Source organism: Harpia harpyja, chromosome 5, assembly GCF_026419915.1.
Source record: "Harpia harpyja isolate bHarHar1 chromosome 5, bHarHar1 primary haplotype, whole genome shotgun sequence".
NCBI lineage: Eukaryota > Metazoa > Chordata > Aves > Accipitriformes > Accipitridae > Harpia > Harpia harpyja.
Window position 1 is genome coordinate 73,852,794 of NC_068944.1, and position 25,242 is coordinate 73,878,035.

At 42.0% G+C, this 25,242-nt stretch overlaps 1 protein-coding gene across 2 annotated transcripts in view; it reads right to left on the reverse strand.

The window, feature by feature from the left end:
• Positions 1–25,242, reverse strand: part of COL22A1 (collagen type XXII alpha 1 chain) — a 235,023-nt gene that overhangs the window by 71,899 nt on the left and 137,882 nt on the right. For both annotated transcript variants that reach the window (XR_008235346.1, XM_052788276.1), the window contains exons 18-24: positions 25,049–25,102; positions 23,194–23,247; positions 19,990–20,025; positions 18,369–18,398; positions 17,425–17,478; positions 16,548–16,601; positions 6,425–6,478 (exon numbers count right to left, since the gene is read on the reverse strand). Coding sequence is in view for 1 of the 2 variants with exons in the window: in XM_052788276.1 (XP_052644236.1) it covers positions 6,425–6,478; positions 16,548–16,601; positions 17,425–17,478; positions 18,369–18,398; positions 19,990–20,025; positions 23,194–23,247; positions 25,049–25,102 (336 nt within the window). In the remaining variant the exon portion in view is untranslated. The remainder of the gene's footprint in view (positions 1–6,424; positions 6,479–16,547; positions 16,602–17,424; positions 17,479–18,368; positions 18,399–19,989; positions 20,026–23,193; positions 23,248–25,048; positions 25,103–25,242) is intronic.

Consider the following 25,242-nt stretch of genomic DNA (forward strand, 5'->3'; position numbering starts at 1 on the left):
TCACTAATGGAAAGCTGTTCTGAGAAAAGCCTGTCTGAGATGGACATAGAAAGAACAATTTTATGTAATGACCACCAGTATCCCTGGCAGATGCACAGGATGCTGACAGCCTGCTCCAGCTGACTGCGTACACCAGTACATCTGTCCTACTGGATTTCTTGCTTTCCACAGCCTAGGCTACAGCAAGTGACTGGGACACAGAGAAATAAAATGGCACAATCACATGAAAGTTGCAGAAATACATCATACATGGCCTTTATAGAGCCCTCCCTTTTGCTACTGTCCAGAGCAAATCGGTTTCACTTGTATATAAACTTCTGTTATTGTAACCCTTCTCCTGACTTCTGAGTATACTTCAGAGCAAGGACTATTCTTTCTAAGTATTTAGAAAGGACCAAACTGACAGCATTTATTTGTGATTAAAAATCCCCCATAAAACAGCAGCAGCAGGACAGCTTGTAATGCTTAACCCCAAAATCTCATGCCATCTGCTTTCTTTGCTGCCCTTTTTTAACTGAGTGCAGATTAAAGTACCTGATTTAAATGATCACTTTTTTCAGAGATCATTTGATTAATTACACAGATGATGATAGTCCCTGTCCCAAATCCAGTCCCCAGTGTTGCCCCTTTAAAACTCTGATCTAGAAGAAAGTAATCATGGAGTGGTTTCTTTTCTGGCTGGTAAAGACTCTGATGTGTGCTTCCTACATGCTGAAGCAAAAACTGATATATGAAAACTATTCTAAAACAGGACTACACAAACTCCGTTTGGAAAACAAATGCAAAACATGGATCTTTTATCAAAATGTTTAAATGGAAGTATTTTCAAACTGTTGTTTTGAAACAAAAAGATTTCAAATGTTCATTAAAATCCAAAGAGTGTGTAGGGGGGGGTATGTGTGTGTGTCATGGGGTGGGACACCTTTAAAAACATTGGAGGGGGTGGATTTTTACAGGCTTCTGTTTCATTCAGCTCCATTCCTTAGACAATGTAATTCAGGGACAGTTCTCAGGAAAGAAATCTGACACTCTCCATATTGGAGGAACAGCTGTGCCTGTCCTCCAGGATCCACTAAAGGATGCTCTTCCTTTTCCAGTGTGTACCTTGCTGAAAGACAGGCTGGGAAAGGGAGAGCTATTAAGATTTAGGTTCTGCACTCCCTAAGGAAGCTCTAAAAAGGAAAAAAAAACCCTTTCTCTGTGACTACATCAGTAGGCTGCTTGGCCTAAATCTCTTTTCCATGAAAGAAAGGATGGCTATGTTTTAGAGGGAGGTGAACAAATGCCATTCCATGATGGAAACTGAAGTCTGATGGCTTTTCCAGATACAGGTCTCTGGAGGCAAAACTTGCACAGACATATTTTCTGTATATTATTCCATTCTGATGACTGGATTCTCTTACACTATGAGAAAGGCTTAGATAAGCCCTTAACTCGACAAAACAGACTGTGGTCTGGACTTTTTAGGCAGTGTGCCAGCTTTACAAACAAGAAGAACCTTTGGGACATGCAAGAGCATCCTGTCTGCTGCCACAAGGATAGCAAAATGCTTAACTACGGTGCTGACAGCCTTTTCTCCTCCAGTGTCTGTGCTTGTCTCCACTTCAACACCAATTACTCCTCGCAATTTCACCCCTCAGAAAGTCCCCACAGACCCTTCCTGTTGGCTTTGCGCTGTCTCCCCTTTATTTCTACTTCTCTCCCATCAGAAACGAGGCTGTTGCAGCTAGTTTTGTGGAGCAGTCCATGTGTCTTACTATGATCCTTGCTACTCCAACTCTCCATTTCTCCCTTGCTGCATCTGAGTGGGTTCTGGGATCAGCTCCTCAAATCTGCTCTTCATTTCTCACCCCAGGCACTACAGTATCCATCAGCACAATTACTGTGAATTATTTTCAGTAATGCTGCATTAGAGCACCATATTGCTCTCTTTGCTTAAATCCTGCCTTGCAAACCAAGACAAAGATAAGAGGATATAGAAAAAGGCTGTTGCTGATGACACTGAAAACCAAAAGCCTAAAGAGCCAACAGATCTGAGCATTTACCTATGATGCATGCTCTATAGTTAGCTTCAGTGATAGTGCCATAATTCATAAGCGGATGAGGTCTCCAGTTATTTCACCAGGTGGCATTGCAATTGGAATACCAACATAATTTTTAAAAATAAAGTGTTTTTCAACAAAAATTCTCTGAACTGTCTTTCCAGCTCTGTAAAAGTACTGAATAAAGTCTCTCCAGGAGACTTTCTTGCTTCCAGTGAAAGGCAGGTTTTTTTAATTTCATCACTTAGTGTAAGATATGGACATGATCTCTTTTGTCTACAGGGGAAGATTTATTTCCCTACGTGTTCGCTTTGAGTTGGTTTACTGAGTCAGTGCAGCAAATGAGAAAAACAACAAAAACCCTCCCTTATGGTCTTTTGTTTCATTACTATTAGTGATCTGCATAGGTGAAGACTTTTTTTCCTTTATTTTTGTTAAAGGTATAGATCTTATTAAAGATAGCTCTGAGCAATATCTTCCAATTTCAAGCAGCACTAGCATAGTTTGAATTCAATCTGAGCTTTGCAGCTGGGGCCTGTATCCTTTTCTTACATTTTGGAGTATTAACTTGCATTATAAAAAGGATGTTAAGGACACCATGCATTTCAGAGGATATAATTTATTTCCTGAATTACTTAAGAAAAGCTGGGCTTGAGCTTATACCCTACGGACAAGTCTATGCTAATTAAATCACTGCCAGTCATAACCATAAAAGGTACAGCTTGTACTGGTCTTCCTCACAGGTCTTAGTTATACCGCCAGGTTATCTAGCATAAGGCAAGCCTCAGTAACAGCCCAGAGATATTGCAAGTGTGATGTATGGCATTTTTGTTTAAATCTCAAAGAGTTTTGACTTGTTTTGCTGTCTTACAGGTGAACAGTATGTACCTGCTTAGCCCAGGGAATCTAGACAGTGGCTCATTGGACCATTTGTAGGTACCTGCTTTAGGAGAGCTTCAGGCTCCACTGATGATATTAACTGGATCTTCATCAACAGTAGCTCAGACACCTGCATCCCCATCCTTAACCCAAAAAGTACTCACATTTAGAGCTGAATCCCAGCCCTGGTAATTCAGTGATACAGGTCAGAGTGTCTGAGCCTTCAGTTAGCACTGGGGCATCAGCTCCCCTCCCTGCTGAGCCTGCGAACACAGCCTTCACGGCTCACTTAGCGTACACTGCCTAACTGCAGATCTCCTTCCTTCTCAGGACACCCCTCATGCCTAGAAAAGCATTTGCAAAGGTACCTTATCAACCGCCTTCAGCCCCTTCTCTGAACATTTCCTATCAACAGATGATGGGATAGACAAGGTATACCGAGATCTCGGGCGACCGTGCAGAAATGCACAGCCTCGTTGTTTCCCGTGCTTGGCACCCATTCATCTATTTCAACGGAAAGTGCTTTACAGAAATGGTCATTTTTCAGTCTGCATTTGAACAGCCTACTGCAATAGAAGTTTGGTCCATGATTAAGGTTCCTGGAAACTAAAATAGTACAAATAAATAATAACAACAAAAACACATTATGAGTTCAGACGTCTGTGTCCTTGCTGCAGGAAAATAATTCATATCCAGAGGGGAAATAAGACCCAGAGTGTCTACTCCATGGCTTAATGATGTTGCAAGATGCACCATTTCTAAAGGTCACTGGAAAATAAATGCTCGGTTTTGGGGGTGCTGACTGGACAACGTGGAGCAAATAAGCACAAGGACTGGTTCACCACCACAGCTGACGTAGAAGGAAAAAAACATTTAAAAATCTTTTGGGATTAAAATATAGTTTGAGTTAGTGTGTGCAAGGAGAGAGGCAAAACTAAGGCTATGCTATTGTCACAAAACAACCCCAGGCTAACTGAGAAGTTGCCTCCTAGCTGCTGCTTCAGGATTTGACACTTCAGTAAACCCTCAAATGTGACCACTCCAAGTCAATGGTCCTTGAGAGTTGGACTGACATCATCTCAACTGCAGTTCATCACTGGATCTGCTGATCCTGCTCCAGAGTAGCCCTGAGTTCCGTTGCACAGCTGCTTGATCCTTCTGTGGCTTCTCAGTCGGACTGAGCATGACAGCAACTGTTCTTCCTGACAAAGCTCAACAGTAACTTCAGATGGTCTTTTTGAAGTCTTTCAGCAACAATGTGCCTTCTACAGCTCCTATATCCACTCCTTCCTTTTGCCCATACAGCTATCAATGGGGGGAATGAGGTCAGAAAACAAAAGTATATTTGAATTTAAAACAGCAGAGGAAAGGGAGGTTATTTTAGTGTCCTAATCTAGTTTATATATGGCCAACTCAAATCAGTTGGCCCTCAATGCCATGGAGATAGCACAGGAACAGGTGACATAGACTTCCACACATAACTGGAAAGAACATCCATGTAACTACAGCATAAGGAAACCGCTTTTCTTCTTGGGTATTTTTGGGGCATACACTGGTTAAGAAAAAAAAAATGCTGATAAAGTGCTTAAAAAAGCTAATGTCACAAAAAGTGCTGTTAAGCTGAAAAGTAGTTTTGTCACAAACTGAATGTAAGCACTTTCTCCAAACAGAAATATGGAAATCTGAAGTAATACGTCCAGAACAGAGTGCCATTGCAAGAATAGGAACAATATTTTTCCATTCTTACAGTTAGCTTGGAGGAAGCCTCAAATTAAGTATCCCTCAATGGGGCTAGCATTATATGCAGTTTTAATTAACATAAAATTTGCTAACTTTATTTAGCCTGTGCGGAAAGGAAAATTACTTAATTCTATGTCAGCAATTTTCTCAGATACATTAATAAAATCGCTAATACATGCATATATATATTTTTTTTTAAGTTGCGGGGAACTTGAGCTGAGCAACTGTGACATTGTTTGGATGGATAGTGTCAGATATCTCAGAAATAATGCACGGAGAAAAATCTTCCCCCAAAAGCAAGGAAAATCCTCTCCCAATGATTCAGAAGGCTTGGGGGGACAAAATCTTTTAAATCCATTAGAAATACTGTCTTCATTCCTCTCAAAGGCTGCTGATGAAACAGTTGCAAACCAGATACCATACCAAAGGAAAAAGTCTTAAAAATATGTGAACCAGTATCAAGTGGTGTTTTGCAGCGCAAGGTTCCCAGCAGGACACAGGGGCCCTCACCTGCACGGAGTCACAAGTATTTGGATTGCCTCTTTGACATCCGCCATAGACATGTGAACAGCTCATTACAAAACGTCTGCCACAGAAACCATTTCTAGATCATGTTTCCTGGTTACAAGGGCATAGCTTGCCAGAGGAAATAAATGAAAAATCAGCATCTGCTGTCTAGCAGTGTGCTGTTTGTTGCAATAGGTCACCAACAGCTGTAGTAATGGAGGCTCTTCATTCCTGCCCCAAACTTAGCCAATAATTGAAACAAATACCAAAGCCAAAGACCCAGTTCATTAATTTATTACTGAAAAGGGAATGAATGAAATGCTCAGTTTTATCCTGAGTGGTCATCTTAAAGTGAGGTTGAATCTCTCCTGCTTGAGGACATTCCCGCAGATATTTTTCTTATTGCAGGGGTGACCCTACAGAGCAACTCAGGTCAGCTGAGTTTGGCTACAAAGTTAGCAAGAAACCAAGCCAGAGACAAGTGTCACTGTTATTATAATACAGCACAGAATGGGTTGATCCAAGGTGGAGCCAAATCCTCTCTGATGATGCTTAACATACACAGCACTATTTTGCCCTTATGGTGTTACAGATGGTGCAATTTGGAGCACTATCTTGCTAAAAGCTTTAAAAAAAGGAGGTAAGGGGTCATTAACTTAAGACATCCTTCCTCACAGGGAGGATAAACATTTAGTTTTAAACCCCTGTCTCTACCTTCCTCAGTAAGCCAACTCCTATCCCTCTGTAGCAAGTAGAAATGTGGGTATCAAAGCCACAAAAACAGACTTGTGCTCAAAGAAGTGTGCTTTCTGAACAGAAAATACCTTTTAAACTGCTTCTTCCCTCAAGACTGCAGCACAGGAGGTATATCTGCAATTGCCAATTCACACAGCCAACAATTAGCTGAGGCACTATCCTAAATATTACAAAACACAAATCATTGCTTTCCCTCTGGAATGATACTGCTGTATGCACAAGCCATGGGGAAATCACATACAAAACACCTTCTTATGACCCTGTTCAAAGATGCTGAAAAACTGTGGAAGGTAAAGGTAATTGCTGCCAGACAGGCAGACTTCTCTCAATCACAACAGGATAAATTAGACTCGCTCTTAAAGGAGAAATACCAACTTCAAAGGTGTTGCAGATGAGAAGAGAACAATGTCACAGCATGCTGCATTGTGGTTCCAAGTCACCTGTTGCCACAAAATATGTTTCTCCACATATTATATGAAAAAGAAGAAATCATCACTTACCTGAGGGCCAATCAGACCATTGATCCCTGGGAATCCTGGTTCTCCCTTTTTACCCTGCATGTTCAACAGAAGAGCAAATATTAGACGCCAGGACAAAGACCGCTACTGACTTTCCAAAGCCTTTCACCCCAAAACTGGTAAATTGCTGTAATGTGGGTACACAAAACACAAAGGCTAGAAACGAAGGCAGCACACACCATTTGGATGTGAAACTCCAGTTGTCTTTGACAGGTCTGTATCTCTCCATATTATGATAACAGCCCCCACAGATGAGGGTTGATCTCATGCACGTTTTGGCATCTCCTACACTCTGCAGTCCCACCTGGGTGCTGCCCCCAGGGGGTCAGAGAAGTCACAGTGCGGAGATGCAGCCAAGGGACTTACCCTGTGTAGACACATGCTGAGAGGCACTTTCCTTCCTGAAGTCTAGCCCTTCAACCCTCCCCAACAAAGCCAAGCAGTGTCCCTCATGTTCCTTGCCCTGTCTCACACATTAAGAAAGAAAATAATTAAGAACTGTGGTGCATGGATGAATATAAAAGATTCACAATCTCTAAGCCAGGAAACAGGAATCCATGAGGCATTTCTAACTAGGGCTGGCATTACCACCAAGGGACAGAGCTCACTGTCTCCTCTGCAACCAGAAAAAGAATCCTCCAGAGGAACCAGAGAGCTCTGCTGGTGCAAGGGAAGGATAAGCCAGGACCTGGAGTATACCCTTGAGACAAGTTCACCTATACGAATGCTGCAGCAACTATGTTCCCCATGGGTTTGACCTCAAAGAGTTCACAGGGAAAAGTCCTACACTAGGAAAAAAGAGGAAGAAAAGATGCAGTAAGGATGCATGAAGCACTGGAGTTAAGGCAGAGACTGAATTTTTTTCTCAACTCAACAGCTGACTTGTGTTACTTTGGGCAAGTCACATATTTTGTGACTCAGCTTTCTTGTAAAAATAATCTATCCTTCCCTGATATGTAATAGGCACTGAATCATTAATACTTCTGAGGTTGTTAGTAATATACTAGGAGTGTACAAGAGGAGCCATGTAAACATCCGAGAGACAGAGAAGTGACTTTTTTCTCCCTCATTTCTACTTCTCATCCAAATTGATTTTCTTTTTAGAAGGATATTATAATTAAGCAAGTTTCATGTCACTGATGATGTGATTGGTCATGCAGATGTGTAAGTCATATATATAATTTTCCCTTTATTTTTCTTTCTTGAAATATGTCCAGAAACAACACCTACAAAGGACACCTTCCTGCTGACTTAAATGAATGAAAAATCTAAAACATCACAAGCAAAATAAGTTTTCATCATATTTTCCCCAGTTTTGACTGAGATTCATTAGCTGGTGTGTCAGAATCTGATCTTTTCCTTATTTTTCTCATAACAAAAAAAGCAGCTGTCATATACAGAATTTAAGAAGAAAATTAAAGGAGTGATTATGAGGCCCTTGGGTATCAGAAGGAGTTTGTTGCCATTTCCAGGACCCTAATACCAATAAAAATCTGCATTATATACTCAGTACATGCACTATTCATGAGTGCTCCTACTTTTTCAACATCCATCACTTCTTTGCTTGTCAAACAAAAAAAGCCCATTTATAACCTGAAGGACTCACCTTACCACATGATTCAACATAAGTTTTCTAGTTAAAGATGCTCATTTTGCCAACTGCCAAGGTGCTCATGCAAAGGACACTGTTAAGATCCTTATTTTAATAAATAAATAAGCTTATGTATAGAGCATACAGGATGTGGTGTGTGGGGCCAGACACAGGAGATGAATATGCCTGCACGTCGCCTCCAGCTTCCTATCAACATGAGAGCTACACTTTAGGTTGGCTGGTTCCACAGCTGGAACACTGAAGCCAGCATACAACACAGTGTGACTGATTCCTTCATGCCCCACCAACCTCCTTGGTCACTGGGCATAATTAGCACCTACCTTGCACCTCCCCTGGCGATATTTATGCACCTCCTTAGACTCTAATTCAGAGACTGCATTAGAGGCAGAAACCTGCTATAAACACTTTTGATAACCCTTTGAAGGAGCATAATGGAATTAGCTTCCTAAGTAGTAACCCTAAATCAGGTATCACAAGTTGGAGAGCAAGAACATATGCTGTTGAGTACTCTATACAAAACCACAATGGGTGATAGATACATTAGTGTTCAGGCCAACAAAATCCCCAATGAGCCTTGTAACCTTGCAAGTGAAGAGATGCAAGTAGTACATGTGGACCTTATTTTGGAGGTCCACAAGGGTGTGGCTTTAGCAGCTTTACAGTTTAAGGGCATTATCTGGTTATGGTCTGCCAAACTACTGCTTTTTGGAAACTTGGTCCCACCTGTAAAATATTACTTGGGGAACCTAGGAAGGTTGTAGCAGCACCACCTTCTCCCCAAACCCATCTCAAAAGCCAAGAGGCAGAGGAAGGACATATTTTGCCTCCTGTGACAAGTACACACCAATTGTTCTGTTTCCATGCTGATGGCCAGGCACGCTAATCTGTGGCAGCGATGAGAGATGTGAGAGGAGCCTATCCTTTCCTTGGGTGTAATGCTGAGAAACTTTGGTGCTTTTCAAAACACTGAGAAATCCCTTAAAGCAACATATAATTATTCTGACGGAGAGCCTGAGAGTGTAATTTACCATTGTGAAGGGGACATTTTGGCCACTCACAAGTTAGCCAAAATCAAACTACAACAGATTTGCTCCATAACATTACAGCCTGTCTATAAAGTACAGAAATACTTGCTGGGAGAAATTATACCTATGAGAGCAAAGCTCAGCGAAATGTCACATCGACTAATAATATGACAGAAAGCCAGCAATTATGCTCTGTTACTTATAGTAAGAATCAGCTAAGTGTGTAAGAATGTGTATCCTTCAGCTATATGAAATTTATGTTATTTGCCTTTATCAGCAATTTGAACAATAGCACAGTTAAAAAGGTGTGTTTTATTGGAAATGGATATATTTACCTCACTTATAATTATGGCTTCCCTCTGGATTTAATATATGCCATCAGTACCTTTTTCATTCTTTCTGTTAATTTGCTTACATTTCGATTTCTGCAAGACAGAACTTTGCCAGGGCAGGCAATGTCATCTGAACATTTCAAGCACCCACAAATATATATGAACACAACCATCCATCAGAATGATCTCTACCATAAAAAAGACAGGAAACCAAGGGAAATTGTTGGCTCCACTCTGCTAGAGGGGAAATTTTGAAGGGTATCATAGCCCAAGACTGTTTCTCACCTTGCTGTCCAATAGCCAGAATGGCCATATATTTTCATAGCATGTTTTTCTCTGAGGTTTGGCCCCAGGAACAGAGGTGGATTTGGTACCAAGTACATAGGAAACATCCTTAATTGTGAACGAATATGACTGCTAGCATAAATGTCAACTGTTTCCTCTGTATCCTAGATGGGATGCTAGGATTACCCTTTTCAGCCCTGTCCTTTTACCTCTACATTACTAGAGAAGCCAGAAGAAATCCAGCAGTGTTAATCAGTTTGAGCCCCCTGAAGGCACCAACCTTCTACAGTCTGTGTATGTATTAAATAATGACAGTAAATTATGAAGTGAGAACATCTCCCTAGTTTGAGAATGCAAATACCATCAGGGTTGGCCAGCTTATGGGTGATTATTGGGGCTGTTGCGACAAAGAAAAAAAAGGGCTCTAAGTACTTCTGGACATTGAGAGAGATTGCACCTTGGGACTGGCTCCTTCCAAAAAGTCTACCTAATTTGCTGAGCAAACTTATTCTCCTCTGTCTCCTCCATTATTTACACATCTCCCCCTGCAGATACCAATCAACTATCTCCTTCCCTTGGACCCTGTGAGTCTAAGGTGGTTCAAATCAAGGGGAGTTTATACACAGAGAAGTAAGAGTTGAAACAGTGTTGACTGCCCATTTCAAAGTGTTGACTGCCCATTTCAAGTTGCAACTGGCCAGAACAGGAACATCATATGCAACAACCCATTTAGACAGGAGAGAGATGGGTCAAGAAGTGGAAAGTCAAATACATGTATTTCTGTCCTGCCATCAGACGCAAAAAGAAGAGCTCAGCAGCCCTCCAGAGATCTGATCAATTTATCTCCCCCATGACAACTAACATGGATAAACCTTTCATGTATTGGCAAGTACTCTTAACCCATCTGTTCTGGGTGGAGGGTGTGCCCTGAACCCAGTAGTCCCCAGTTTTAACAGGATCCTTTAGGCTTTATTGTAAAACAAATAGTAGCACTTACTGAGACTTATAGCCTTGTACTCTAGTTGTAAAGAGTCAAGAAATGTCTCAAGCTTTTTGTGTGGCTCTTACTTCAAGAATAAACATTCAGGGGATGTGGACACATAAACATGAAAACCTGCTGAAACATGACAGCTGTATTAAAGATGCGGAAGACACCCCTTTGTAACTCACTCCTGGAGCTGCACTCGTTCCTCTTGCCTCCAACCTGACAGACCGTGACACTGAACTTTGCAATTAGCTCACAAAAAAAGGATCTTGCAGTAAAATTTTTCTAAGTTATCTCTGTTTCTACATCCAACTCACTCTCATTCTGTGCTTCACATAAATTATTTTGTGCATAAAGTGACTTGAAAAAAGGGGAATTATTATTACTTATCTGCCCGACTCATGTACATTGGAGTCTTAAATACGGAGAAGGACATTCATTAAGGGTTACTATGTTAAGAATATATTTTCCATTAATTTTTTTTCCCCATACTTACTATCCTATGAGACTCCTGTATTTTTTTTTTTTGTTTTGCACTGATTTTTCTTTGAGCATGGGAAAATTTTGAGAATGCAAATTTGGAAAACTAGGCTGCAGTGCAGCACATCAAACTCAAAGTGGGTCTAGCTAGCTACTATCCCATGCCTATGTGGAAAGTACTGCAACAGGATAAATGCTTTCTCAGTTTCCTTCTGAAATTTCAATCACTTGAATGAACTTGTGTCATTTCAAGAAGAGGCAAATGCTTGAAATCCAAGTTATATAGAGCATACTTCAGAAGAACCTTGTGTTTAGGCTGGATTACCCAAAGATCTGCATGCTTTCCAGGAGCATGTCATGCATCTGCAAGTTTTGTGTCTGTCAAGCAAAAAAAAAGTTGGGTTTATTTCCAACAAATATTTCAGTAGATCAGGTGTCAAAAAACTTAAGAGCAGAATCAAAATACTTCAATTCTCTTCAATTTCACAGAAGAGAACAGGAAGAGGGGAAAAAAACACAAAACCACCCTAAAATGAAACCAGACTTTCTGAGTTCTACCCCTTTTTCATGCAGTTTTAGTAAAATCAGAAAGACAGTACTGTCTATTACTCAAAGATCTTATGGGACAGATGAGAACAGCAAAGCTGCTTTCTTCCTACTGTGTGTTCTTGATGTGAGGGTATCCTTGTCAAAATATAGGCATCAGGTGCCAGGCACTTGGAAGCAGCTGGCTAATAAAATTAACATAACCCAGTTGCTTGGTTCAGGTTGGAATTGTTATCTCCTGCCCCCAGACAGGATCAAAGGATGGACAGGAATTGTCAGATTAGCAGTTCAGCAGATGTACTGAGGAGACTGTGAATTTTTTCTGTGCCCATAAAACACTTCAAGACCTGCAACTACAGCAGGCTAACAGAGAAGTGCTTTTAAATGCCTGGAAGATTATCTGTCTTCCCACCTTATGCTCCTCCCAGTGTGTTTCCACTACTGGGCCACTCCCCCAAATATAAGCAGCCCTCCGATTAGGTTTCCATGTTAAAGAACTATGTCTGTGAGTGTGCATTATTATAACTACATTGAAAACACATGCTCCATATTGGAGCTCCTGGGAATGGGTTGCAGGAAGGAGAGTTCATATGTAGCAAGCTTAGCTTATGATAAATTTGGCAATCAGATCTCTGTAATACCATCAGCTTTTTATAGAGCACAACACTCGCTTCACTCTGCCCCTAAACATGTCTGGTTTCATTTTTTTCTAAATAAAACATCAGGAAGATGCTTTACCACTTTCTTCAGTCAGCTCAGGAGCATTTCTTTTTCTAATGCCAACTAGGGTCCTGTAGTGTCTTCTTCAGTCTGTCCCCTGTCACTCAGACCCCATCCTCCTGCAGAGCAGCAAATCCCAGCCTTTGGACACAATTTCTGTGACTCACCAGCGACCTTTATGCTTTCAAGAACAGCTGTATGCTGCTCTCTTCTCCACAACTTCTGTAAAGTTTGTCTGAGAGTAACATGGTGATGCTCTAAACAACTTGGAGATGACCTGCTGGGTATGGTTGGGCTATATCTAAAGTTCTCCATGCTTGCAGATGGCAAGGCTGGCTTAGTAGCAAGCCCTCAAAAGGGAACAGAGACATAGAATAGATTCATAGAATTATTTTGGTTGGAAAAGACACTTAAGATTATCGAGTCCAAACATTAACCTAGCACTGCGAAGTCCATCACTAAACCATGGCCCTAAGCACCATGTCTACACATCTTTTAAATACCTCCAGAGATGGTCACTCAACCACTTCCCTGGGAAGCCTGTTCACCAGCTTTGTTGCCCTTCTTTGGACACGCTCCAGCACCTCCATGTCTTTCCTGTAGTGAGGGGCCCAAAACTGAACACAGGACTCGAGGTGCGGCCTCACCAGTGCCCAGTACAGGGGGACAATCACTTCCCTGCTCCTGCTGGCCACACTGATACAGGCCAGGATGCCGTTGGCCTTCTTGGCCACCTGGGCACACTGCTGGCTCATATTCAGCCGGCTGTCGACCAGCACCCCCAGGTCCTTTTCTGCCGGGCAGCTTTCCAGCCACTCTTCCCCAAGCCTGTAGCGCTGCATGGGGTTGCTGTGACCAAAGTGCAGGACCCAGCACTTGGCCTTGTTGAGCCTCATACAGTTGGCCTTGACCCATTGATCCAGCCTGTCCAGATCCCTCTGTAGAGCCTTCCTACCCTCAAGCAGATCAACACTCCCGCCCAACTTGGTGTCATCTGCAAACTTACTGAGGGTGCACTCGATGCCCTTATCCAGATCACTGATAAAGATATTAAACAGAACTGGCCCAATACTGAGCCAACAGTGCTTCTTGGTCTTAAGCAATCTGTAATACCAAGGCCAGAAGAAGCCTTGGGCCACGTGAAGTCCTGATGACTGGGCTTCTTCACCCCACTTGGTTATTCAGCCGTACTTGTACCACACATTAGCAGAAGATTCTGCAACTGCTCCAAGAAACGTGCAGTCTAAGAAGGGGTGATGGAAAAACGTTTAAGCAAGTACAATGAATGTATTTAACTGAAAGATCAATCCTGAAGTAGCTGTCTTAAGAAATTAAACTGACACTCTTTAACACAAATGGTGACTCTCTAAAGATTATGCCTTGTTTATTGGCAACTGTACTATCCCATGTATTCTTTTATTTCTTCAGCAATAACAGGAGCAGCAACTTCAGGCCAAAAGAATACCATACTTCCTCTTTTCCTAGAAATCCTTCCAAGATGTATGACCCTATTCCTGTCAGCCAAACTGTCACTAGAGTACTTGGCAAAATATGTCATCTTCTATGAAGTCTATACACTGTGTAGGTGGCTTCTGCATTATATTTCTAACACCGGCCAACATTGCCTCTGTCCTTGCACAGGGCAAGATCCTTCGTTTCCAGGGGACTGTGTTATGAGACATGAATTCCTCTATGAAATGGTTCCAAACACATCTTCAGTCCATTAGTAGTTTGTGCCAGCTGCATTACAGCTAACTAAAGCACTGCAGGCTTCTAAGAACTCCAACAAACGGTCACATCCACATCCCTGTGTCAGGACAGGGACTCTGTGCATGTGCCGACTTCACTTACATCTTGGTTGAGGACCACAATGCAAAACTGAGGTTGAATCGCACTGCAAAACAGTAACCGTTTTACATCAGCCCCTTTGCAGCATGCTACTTGAAAAGGTCCTGAAGTCAGTCTTGCACTATAATCTGTCCCTTACATTACAACATATTAGTGCAGAATATTTTTAAGTACCTCAGGAACCAAATTTTCAGGAAATATAAATTGATACAGCATCATATCTTGAAACCCCACCTGTATAAAACAGCAGAGGGACCAGGCAAGCAGATGGTTAGTGATTTTCATCTGTTCTACACAGGTCTGCTAAAAAGGAGTCCCAAATCTGCCTCTAGCTCTGATTTTTCTGTCCTTACCATAGTGAAAAAGGCTATGTCTATGCTAAATACAATGGGCCAGGGCTCCATGTGCAAGACCACAGGAGCTTGTGTTCATGCAGCTAAACTCTCCTTGTCACAAACGAGGATGGCCTTTGTCATCCAGCATGCCAGATACAGTCACCTTGCAATGGAGGGACATTTGTGGGAGACAACTACTTGGCATGACCCAAAGGTGTGCTGGGAACATGCTCAGTGTTAAACAAACCCATGCTCACACTGCTGCTCTGGCTGTTTGGTTTGCTTACGTACCTGTATAGCCTTACACTCCTACCCCTATTGACAGAGTGTGCAGAGGTGAAGAGATGCGTCTTAGAATAGAATCATAGAATAATTTAGAATCATAGAATCATTTAGGTTGGAAAAGACCCTCAAGATCAAGTCCAACCATAAACCTAACACTGCCAAGTCCACCACTAAACCATGTCCCTAAGCACCACATCTACACGTCTTTTAAATACCTCCAGGGATGGTGACTCCACCATTTCCCTGGGAAGCCTGTTCCTGTGCTTGATAACCCTTTCAGTGAAGAAATTTTTCCTAATATCCAGTCAACAAGCCAAGTCTCACAACATGCCAGGGGTAGAGCCACAAATGAAACGAGACATTGTGATCCCGTCCATCCATGTCCTCAACACTGGGCTATGCTGCTAGAGAGCCTTCTTGTTTGGGTGTGTGCAAGAGGGTTCGCTACAGCTCTAAGCCGTGCCTTCAGAGCCTGCCCTCACCTCACATCCAGTCATTTAAAACTAGACTCAAACAAGTATTTGAGATTTCTGCTCTCGGCATTTTAACTTCTAAGCCTGTCTAGAGAAATACTTGCTTTCTGCAGCCAAATTTATTTAAGATGGTAATCAATGCCTGGGTTTATATTTGTGCTTTGTCAAGAACTGTACTAATGGTGAATCAGTAGTATCTTCTAATCTGTTCTCTCTCCCACATGTAGGTTATCCATGCAGATCCACCAAGCCCAGGACTTCGATTCATCTCACGTATTCAGTCATTGAATAATGGCCTTTAATTAAAAAAAATATTTCTATCCACCTGAGATGCCTGGTGACTAATAAAGACCCCTAGGAGAAGAAGTCTAACTAGCTAGACACAACAGAGTCTAGGGAAACATTCAAAGACAGTATGGATCAAATGACATCTCTAATCAAATGATCATTAGCAGGAGCTTTTTGTGTCCTGTTGCAGATCCTGATGGATCACTGTCCTTTACCCAGCTAATATGCTCTATTAGTCTTATTCAAGAAACAATGTTTCACAGCAGGCTTTAAAACCAGGACAATTCGGAACTTGTCAACTCATGAGTAAAGCACGGCACAGTTATTTGCTAAAGTGATAAGGTGATATTTTCTAAAGACTGGAAAAGTACAAGAAAGCAAGTAAATGCCCTTTTCCACTGTGGCATTAACATGGGACTGCATGCCTCATCTTCCTAAGGAGAAGATTCTTAAAAGCCACGCTTACAGCTCAATTAAATATCATGCAATTCAATGGGAAATCTGTAGAAAACCACCTACCAAGGTACATATTTCTTCTCTGTACTGTCCTTTGCCCATAACCCTCCCATGTTCGCAAGTAGCGCTCTCACACCCAGTCTTTTAACAGCACTGGTTCTGACGCAAGTGCAAAGGGTTACAGGCAACCCCCACGATCTCCTCTATGGATTAAGCTATGACCAAGTCTCTGTGAGTACTGCATACAATCTGTGGACTCCAAGAGGTAGTGAAAGTTACTGGACCATAAAGAAGGAATAGAGGAAAGGATCTGGGCCTCCAGGATCCTTAAATAAGTAGAAAAGTATATGTAAAGCGGGCCAAAGTACCAAACCTTATTGAATAAAGCTGTCCACAGCCTCTTGAGCCTTACATTAAATAAAAACAGCAACTCACCCTTTGACCTGGTAAACCAGGGACTCCAGGCTTGCCTTCAGGACCAGCCTCTCCCTTTAAAAGTGAAAAGTTTTAGAAAGTTAACTGAGTGAGAAAAACTAATGAACTATATAACCATTTCCTAGCTGTTTTGTGCTACCATTACTGCATGGCTACCTAGATAACTCTTACCTGATAATTACGTTGTCCTGTGAGCAGAAGAGAATAAGAAAACAGGATAGAGAAAAGTGACAATGCCCTGATTAAATACAGAGCACACAACTATATTTAAATTACATAATTAAAACCAGAAGCAGCAGTGACAGTCTGAACTGAGATATCCTGCAGAGTTGGGTTGCAAAATATAACTAGAATAAGGTACAATTAAGTCAAAAGTAAGAATGCTGGTATGTCTAAATTGTTGCAAAAAATTGTGTTGAAACAAAATACACATACCCAATTCTTATTTTTCATCCAAAGAATATTTTAGCCAGGATACTGTGGCATAAAGCCAACCCCTTTTACAGCAACCGTTCTCTGATCTTCATTACATGATAGCTTACAAGTTAACAGTGAGTGCCTCTCTGAGCTGCGCTGAATGCCCATACAGCTCTTCAGGAGATTAGAAATAGAAAAACAATCAGGTTCTGCATGACAACAGCCTTGAGGCAATGTCTGCCTCTGTGCAATGACTGCTCATGTCCTGGGTGCCACCTCTGTATGTTCAGAGTGGCCATCCACAGCAGGAGACCTTCTCTCAGCAGGGAAGAAAACAGGAGGCTGGAAGGCACTGTTTAAGATCATAGTGCCTGAATAATATATAAGATTTTGCATGTATGCCTCACACCAGTCTGAATTTCAGTTTCTGGGAATTGCAAGCAGTGAGAGAAAAACTTACCGGAGGCCCAGGAAGTCCAGGTTGGCCTTGTGGTCCTCGCAGCCCAGGCTCTCCCTACAGAAATGTTTTTTTAAAAAAAGCATTAAAATATCTGTATGAAAAATTATATGGGCACATAAGTCTTGTCGGCCATCTTTACAGAACCTATACCACCCCTTTCCTCATAGGTTCCAAAGAACCAGTGCAGAGACCAGCTGGTTTTCTCCTTAATCCTTCAGCTACTTGAATTATCAGCACTCATTAGACTGTACACAGACTGATCCACCCACGCTCAGCAGACATTTATCCATAACTGGCTCTTTGTTTTTCAAAGGTAGTAACTCTACCAAAGACACTAAGCTATCCTGGATATTCCAATAAAACACTGTGGGTTGGGGTTCAGTGGTGGAGAAAAGCAATTGTTGCAAAAACAGCTTCCACAGGCATTTCCCCCAAGCCAGTACAGCTGTGAAGGGCTTTGAAGTATCATTTATACGATGCATATAAGTATATTAAATAACAGTTAAATACAAATTATGCATCTACCAACACAAAATCAAAATTTAAATATATTTTATTCATATGTAGGACTAACAGACTGAAGCAACAGGTGTCTCTCCTCTATTTGAGTGCCCAGGTTCAGAGACAAACTCAGCATAAAACTCAAATACAGTTTAACTTTCATATTAACACTTCCCTGGACTTAAAGAATTGCGTAGCTGACTCTCCAATTTATACTTCTCGTTCGTGTTAGATTCACCGCATCTGAAAAGGACATTGCCCTTTTTCCTTTCTTGTTTATTTTCTCCACTGTAAATAGGAAAACTTGTTTCTTGATGGCCTGACAATGCTCCTATCCACCTTAATTTTGAAGTATTCTTTTAAAGCAAAATCTAATCTAACAGGCAACTGAACTACATAAAAGTATCCTTGCAATGGAAGAACAGATATTGAATCTCTCTTACTTGCTCTCCTTTTAGGCCTTCAGTGTGCACCTGCAATAAAAATGCAGAGTCATACAGGATAAAAAGGGGAAAGACAACACAGAAGGTGCCAGAGGTATGATGGTTCCCCACAGCGTATTTTTCTCCCCTCGCCATTCCATCAAGATGCACGCTAGCTGCTGCAGCTCTTCAAATCCTGCTGCAGGCGGGGGGATACTTTCTATTTAAACAGCTCAGACTGACACAAGTTTTGCGCACCTATGAAATGATTTACGTGGCTGTATAAACAGTAAGAACTTAATTCATTATCTCATTGGTATAAATAAGTTAGTAAATTCCCCAGCTCTTGTCTTGTTTTAAATTACAAAGATGTATTGAATGCAGAAGGCATCGTGTAAATAGCAGGCTGACTTTGGATATGGTGCATGCTCAGCCTGTTCTCCACCTACCTCCTGGAACTTTAGGCTCACTTTCAGGTTTTATAGGTATCTTTCAAAATCTCTTGGCAACTACTGTCACATCATTAATTTCACATTTAAGCAGGGCAGTAAAAGGCTCTTACCCAAACAGGTTTTTTTCAGAGCTCGTTCCTTCTCCCTCCTTTGCTTTCTACCACATTCAGGGTAAGGAAATAGCCTGCTGCCTTTCTCATGATTGCCAGGGAGCTTCTCATTCTTGTCTTCCAGTCCTTCTTTGGCACAGTGCTACAGTTAACATTGCTCGTATCAGTGGCCCTTTAATGCTTTCTACAAATAGTCCAAGAGTGCTGTTTCCTAATTTTAATCCTATTTTTTTTTGAAAGTAAAAGGGATACTCCTCAACTGCTTTGTTACCAGCCCCTGCAGAACTCAGTTGTAGACCTCTCCTTCTGCATACTTTGTGGTAGATCTTCTTTTTCCATTTAGTTGGAGATGATGCCTTCATACAGACAACACCAACCTCTGGATATCCTTACATTCCTGATAGTGACACCTCTGGCATCAGTGAAGGCATTGCCGAAGGCAGAGGGATGCACAAAGGCACATAAATCTAGTGCCACAAGAAAGATCAATCCCCCTCTCCTATTTTCTCCATTTTCTTTTTTGTCATTGCTTTCCTGATTTCAGCACATCAGGTCCTAGTTGTCTCATATTCCACCAGGACTTTTTCAGATATAAGCCAAAGAAAGACCATTCCCCCTTGTCAGAAATTGCCTTTTTCTTCTCCCGTCCCAACTCTCACATCCAGCCCATGACAAAGGCACTCAGTAATTCAATTCAATTCCAAACATTCATTTGCTTTTATAACTTTCACAGGCTCTAATTTCCAAAGGTCACTAGGCATCAACTCAACAAGTGTCCTGGAAACCACACAGTCCTGTCACAGTATTGCTCTCTCTGATGCACCTGAGGCAATGCTTTCATTGCCTCTTCAAGTCCTGATCTTCACATTTCAAAATCTCCCAAAATTGTGGTGATGCATTCCGTGTTGGAACCCATCACTTGCCTTCTTCAAAAATCTTCACTGCATTAAATATAACTTTTTTTGAAAAAACATTTAAGAACATCTCTCATTTAGTAAAGTCCTCTCACCCCCAGCTTCCATTTTCTCTTCTCAGGCAGTAATGCCTACAATGTTTGAGAAAGCTAAAAAAAATTCTTACCAAAGAGCCAGGCAATCCTGGAAGTCCTGGTTCACCCTGAAGGGAAACATGAAAGAAATGAAAAAACCATAACATAACACAGAACACAACATAGCACAATACATAACCTAACACAAAACAAAAGCAAACCTTTGAGCGTGTTTTCCAACTGCTGTTGTACATTCTTATTTTCAATACCATGCTGTAATTAATAGATATGAACATGCAATCCCAATTAACTCTGTTTCCTCTGCCCTGCAGATGAATACATGCAGGAACTGGTTGTGTTCCGTGTTACTGTAATGATATACATTGATTTTAATGACATTTAGTGACTTAAAATGAATGACGCACTGGATGCACCATAACATTAAATTTGAGCTTCAAAAAACTTATAATTAATTGGTGTACACATACCACACAAATAAACCTGATTGATGCTCAGATCCCTAACAGAGTCTGCAGGATGGATATTTAAAGGCCAAAATGCTTTTGCTTGTTAATGAGAAAAAAATCCGTGCAAGAAAAAAAAAAAAACTGTGAAATGGTACCATTTTCCCCAAGTCATTTTATAGAGCAGAATCACATAGAATCATTTAGGTTGGAAAAGACACTTAAGATTAAGGAGTCCAACCATTAACCTAGCACTGCGAAGTCCACCACTAAACCATGGCCCTAAGCACCATGTCTACACATCTTTTAAATACCTCCAGAGATGGTCACTCAACCACTTCCCTGGGCATCCTGTTCCAGTGCTTGATAACTCTTTTGGCAAAGAAATTTTTCCTAATATCCAATCTAAACCTCCCCTGCCACAACTTAAGGCCATTTCCTCTCGTCCTATCACTAGTTACTTGATAGAAGAGACCAGCACCCACCTCACCACAACCTCTTTTCAGGTAGTTGTAGAGAGCGATAAGGTCTCCCCTCAGCCTCCTTTTCTCCAGACTAAACCGTCCCAGTTCCCTCAGCCGCTCCTCATCAGACTTGTGCTCCAGGCCCCTCACCAGCTTCGTTGCCCTTCTCTGGACACGCTCCAGCACCTCAATGTCTTTCCTGTAGTGAGGGGCCCAAAACTGAACACAGGACTCGAGGTGCGGCCTCACCAGTGCCCAGTACAGGGGAACAATCACCTCCCTGCTCCTGCTGGCCACACTAGTTCTGATACAGGCCAGGATGCCGTTGGCCTTCTTGGCCACCTGGGCACACTGCTGGCTCATATTCAGCCGGCTGTCAACCAGCACCCCCAGGTCCTTTTCTGCCGGGCAGCTTTCCAGCCACTCTTCCCCAAGCCTGTAGCGCTGCATGGGGTCGCTGTGACCCAAGTGCAAGACCCGACACTTGGCCTTGTTGAGCCTCATACAGTTGGCCTCGACCCATTGATCCAGCCTGTCCAGATCCCTCTGTAGAGCCTTCCTACCCTCGAGCAGATCAACCCTCCCGCCCAATTTGGTGTCAACTGCAAACTTACCGAGGGTGCACTCAATCCCCTCATCCAGATCATTAATAAAGATATCAAACAGAACTGGCCCCAAAACTGAGCCGTGGGGAACACCACTCGTGACCGGCTGCCAACTGGATGTAACTCCATTCACCACAACTCTTTGGCCCCAGCCATCCAGCCAGCTTTTTACCCAGTGAAGCGTACACCCATCCAAGCCATAAGCAGCCAGTTTCTCCAGAAGAATGCTGTGGGAAATGGTGTCAAAGGCTTTACTAAAGTCCAGGTAGACAACATCCACAGCCTTTCCCTCATCCACTAAGCAGGTCACCTTGTCAGAGAAGGAGATCAGGTGACTCAAGCAGAACCTGCCTTTTATAAACCCATGCTGACCGGGCCTGATCACCTGGTTGTCCTGTACATGCCATGTGATGGCACTCAACATGATCTGCTCCATTACCTTCCCCGGCACCAAGGTCAGACTGACAAGTCTGTAGTTCCCTGGATCCTCCTTCCAGCCCTTCTTGTAGCTGGGTGTCACATTTGCTAACTTGGGCATCATGCTGTAAGTGTTTGCAGGACACTGAGATACTACACCTTCTTTACATAATTTATTGCCAACTAGGCTATCAGTTTTTTGCAGCCCGTTTTTCTCCAGCAGCATGCACCATTTATTATGCTTTAAGACTAAGCATCCAGAAGGTATATCCTTTACTTTAAGTACAGACTAATGCAAAAATTATCATATAGCTTCCTTTCACACTCTGTTTATTCATTACTCATGTAGGTCTCCAAATGACCCAGCATATCTTTCATGCTCTTTCCTCTTAAGACAAGTTTAATTACTATTTGTTATTTATTCTAAAGAGAGTCCATACTATGCCAAAAGGACTGAAGAAACACTTATCAGCTGCACTGAAAGTAATGGAGCAAGGAGCTCAACATCTTCTGGAAGCACCAAATGCATCCACTTTAGAGATATGGAAGTGTTATGAACTCAAGATTGCTCTCTACTGCACACATGCTGGAGCACAAAGATCTTGTTGCTTTTATCACCTCAATGGATGTGCCCTGCTCGTAGGTGCTTCTGAAACCTCACCTAAAGCTGTTGAATCTGAGTAGGAAAGTAATGGGAAATAAAGGAATATCCTTCTGATCTCTGCATACTCGGATGAGGCTCACTGCCTTATGTGGAAGGGAAAAGGAAAATCCAGAATTGGGCATGCATTACCACTCATGCTAAAGAACTGGGCAGGAAATACCAAAACCACAACATCACTTCTAGCAGAGAGGGAAACATAAGGCTGCCCTGAAAACTCTAACAACTCTGTAAAATAATGAGGTCAAAACTGCTGCTGAGAGTAGCGAATAATTATTTTGCAGGTAAGAAGGTTGGGGTCGTTCGATTGGCACTTTCTGAGTCAATTCTACATCTCCGGGGTCAGAAAACCAGCATCTACACAAACATATTGACATTTCTCATCACCTTTCTTAGGTGAGGAAGCTTTCCTGAGCCAAACTACTCTCTACTTCCTTCTACTCCCACTATGAGGGTTAAACTGAGAGCAGAGGAGCTATAACCAGACACAATTTAACACAGTTATACCCATTTCAGACTGAAGCAACATCAGAAAAGTGAAACATCTAAATGCATATAAGCTTCATTTATACACAAACGAAATAAATATTAGGCCAACAGCCCTGATATTTCCAGCACAGGGGGCCCAAGGAGGAATTAACAAATGCATGTCCAAACGCCTCCCATGCATCCCAGCCCAACTCACCTTTTCTCCTTTGGTCCCGCTGGCACCTGGAGGGCCCGGGCTGCCAGCAGGGCCCTATAAACAGGTAAAAAGGAGAGAAAAATCTTTGGTTTACATACTGCAGGTCATCAGTTGCCATTCCCTTAAAGTACAGGAGAAACATAAGGCTGCAGGTTTGGGTATCTGCAGCACAGTTATGTCCCGTTGCACTGGCATAGCAGCTAATACAACACATGAGGCTGCTTTGGCTCTGCTGCATAGAGAGGAAGGGGAATAAGGATGGAGATGTCACAGCAGCCACGATAACAGCAATCCAATTTCAGATGGTTCAGAAGGATTGCAGTTCAGGGAGTACATCAGTGTCAAACACAAAATTTAGGATAAAATTCAGGCATGAAGATTTGCCCACTGCTAGGTGTCTAGACATGAAAAAGGCAAAAAACCTTTCAGAAAAACCCAACTTCTGTAATAGGGTGTCACTTGGAGAAATTGTTCCTTAGATGTAGTAAACAATCGGCATCCACCTTCACATCCCTCTGCAATTTCTCACTTCATCTACATTTGCTGCAAGTATAAACCAGTCCTGTAAACCATGTAATGGGCATAGTGAACATAGTTCATTGTGATTTCAGTGCCACATCTAGCACTGGAAAACATTTCCATCTTGTAAGGATAGTGATAAACACTAACTAGACAAATACTTCTCGGTAGAGGGTAAACCGTGGCTGAGGAACAGAGCGGAGAGAAAGTGATGATTAACTGTCAAATCCCCCATGAAGAAGCAGGAGAACATTTAGTGAAAAAATGTCTATAACCTCACACAGAGGAAGATGCAGATTTAACAAAGATTAAGACTGCTGATGATACTATACCTTGCCATCTAAATACAAAAGACACATCTGATATGGAAACAAAAATACTTCCCAACAAAATCAAATTGAAACTCTGGCTGCTAAAAGAGCGAGAGCAAGGCACTTGGGCAGCATGTGGCTGCCGTGCTTGTCAAGTACATTCAGGTCAGACCCCAGCAGCCGCTTTGTCTGTGTGAGCTGCAGGATCAACCACCTGAAGACGAACTATCCTGAGGATTCGACGTGCAGCTCCTCCACCTCTGCAACTGCAAAAACATGCCTCCAGATGATCCCTTCCAGAGAGGGAAACAGCAAGGGCTAGTGAATAGGATGCAGACGCAGCAGCCTGGAGGCTTCAGGCTCAAGGGTGGCAGTGATTAGCTGCATAGCTTTTGCAAATCTCTTTTTAGCCTCTGCTTCTTACTCTGTCCTATGCTATTTAGACCAGAAGATCCTTGGGAGTAAAGGATGCCTCTCATTAGGTATCATAACCTGGGTGATGAAAATGGTGTTGTGGGATCTACAGATAGCAGCTTTAGACAAAGCATTATCTGTCTAATCAGCAGAAATGTACTGATCTTTTAGACCATTTTCTGGTTTCATCTTGTCTTAAAAATGTAAATAGTTCCAAGCCTTTCTTATTGAAAACAAACCAAATACATTAAATCCAGTTCTCCACCTTTCATGCTGTGGGACGGAAAAAAAAGTTTATAAAAATCAGGCTTAAACAACTGAATTTTTATATGTGCTTCCTTATGTCTTTAATGAAAATTAAGACAAACATCTAACCTATCCTGTTTAAAGGACTGGCATTTCCTTTAAGTGTATATTGCATTATGATTTAATTCTAAAACCAAACAAACAAAAAAAAGAAAACTGTGATCCTTAGAATAGGGAGTTCAAAAACTGCTGATGCAGCAGGATCTTGCCATGACTTAGCAGCCACCCAGGATGTCTCAGTTTTAGAGTCAACCTCCACTTGTTCCAAAGAAAAGCCTCATAGCTGTTGAATATTTGCCACGTACCTGTTTCCCCTCTACACCTGGCTTTCCAGGGAACCCATCTAGGCCTTGCTCTCCCTAGAAAAAGAACAGAAAGAACCACTATAGCTCAAATCCATGGTGTTTAGGTCACCACTGTGCAAGAGATGTCCATGTTATCCGCTCCATGAGTAAGGAATGAGATTCAAGCCAGCCCAATAGAGAAAATGGCTAAAGTC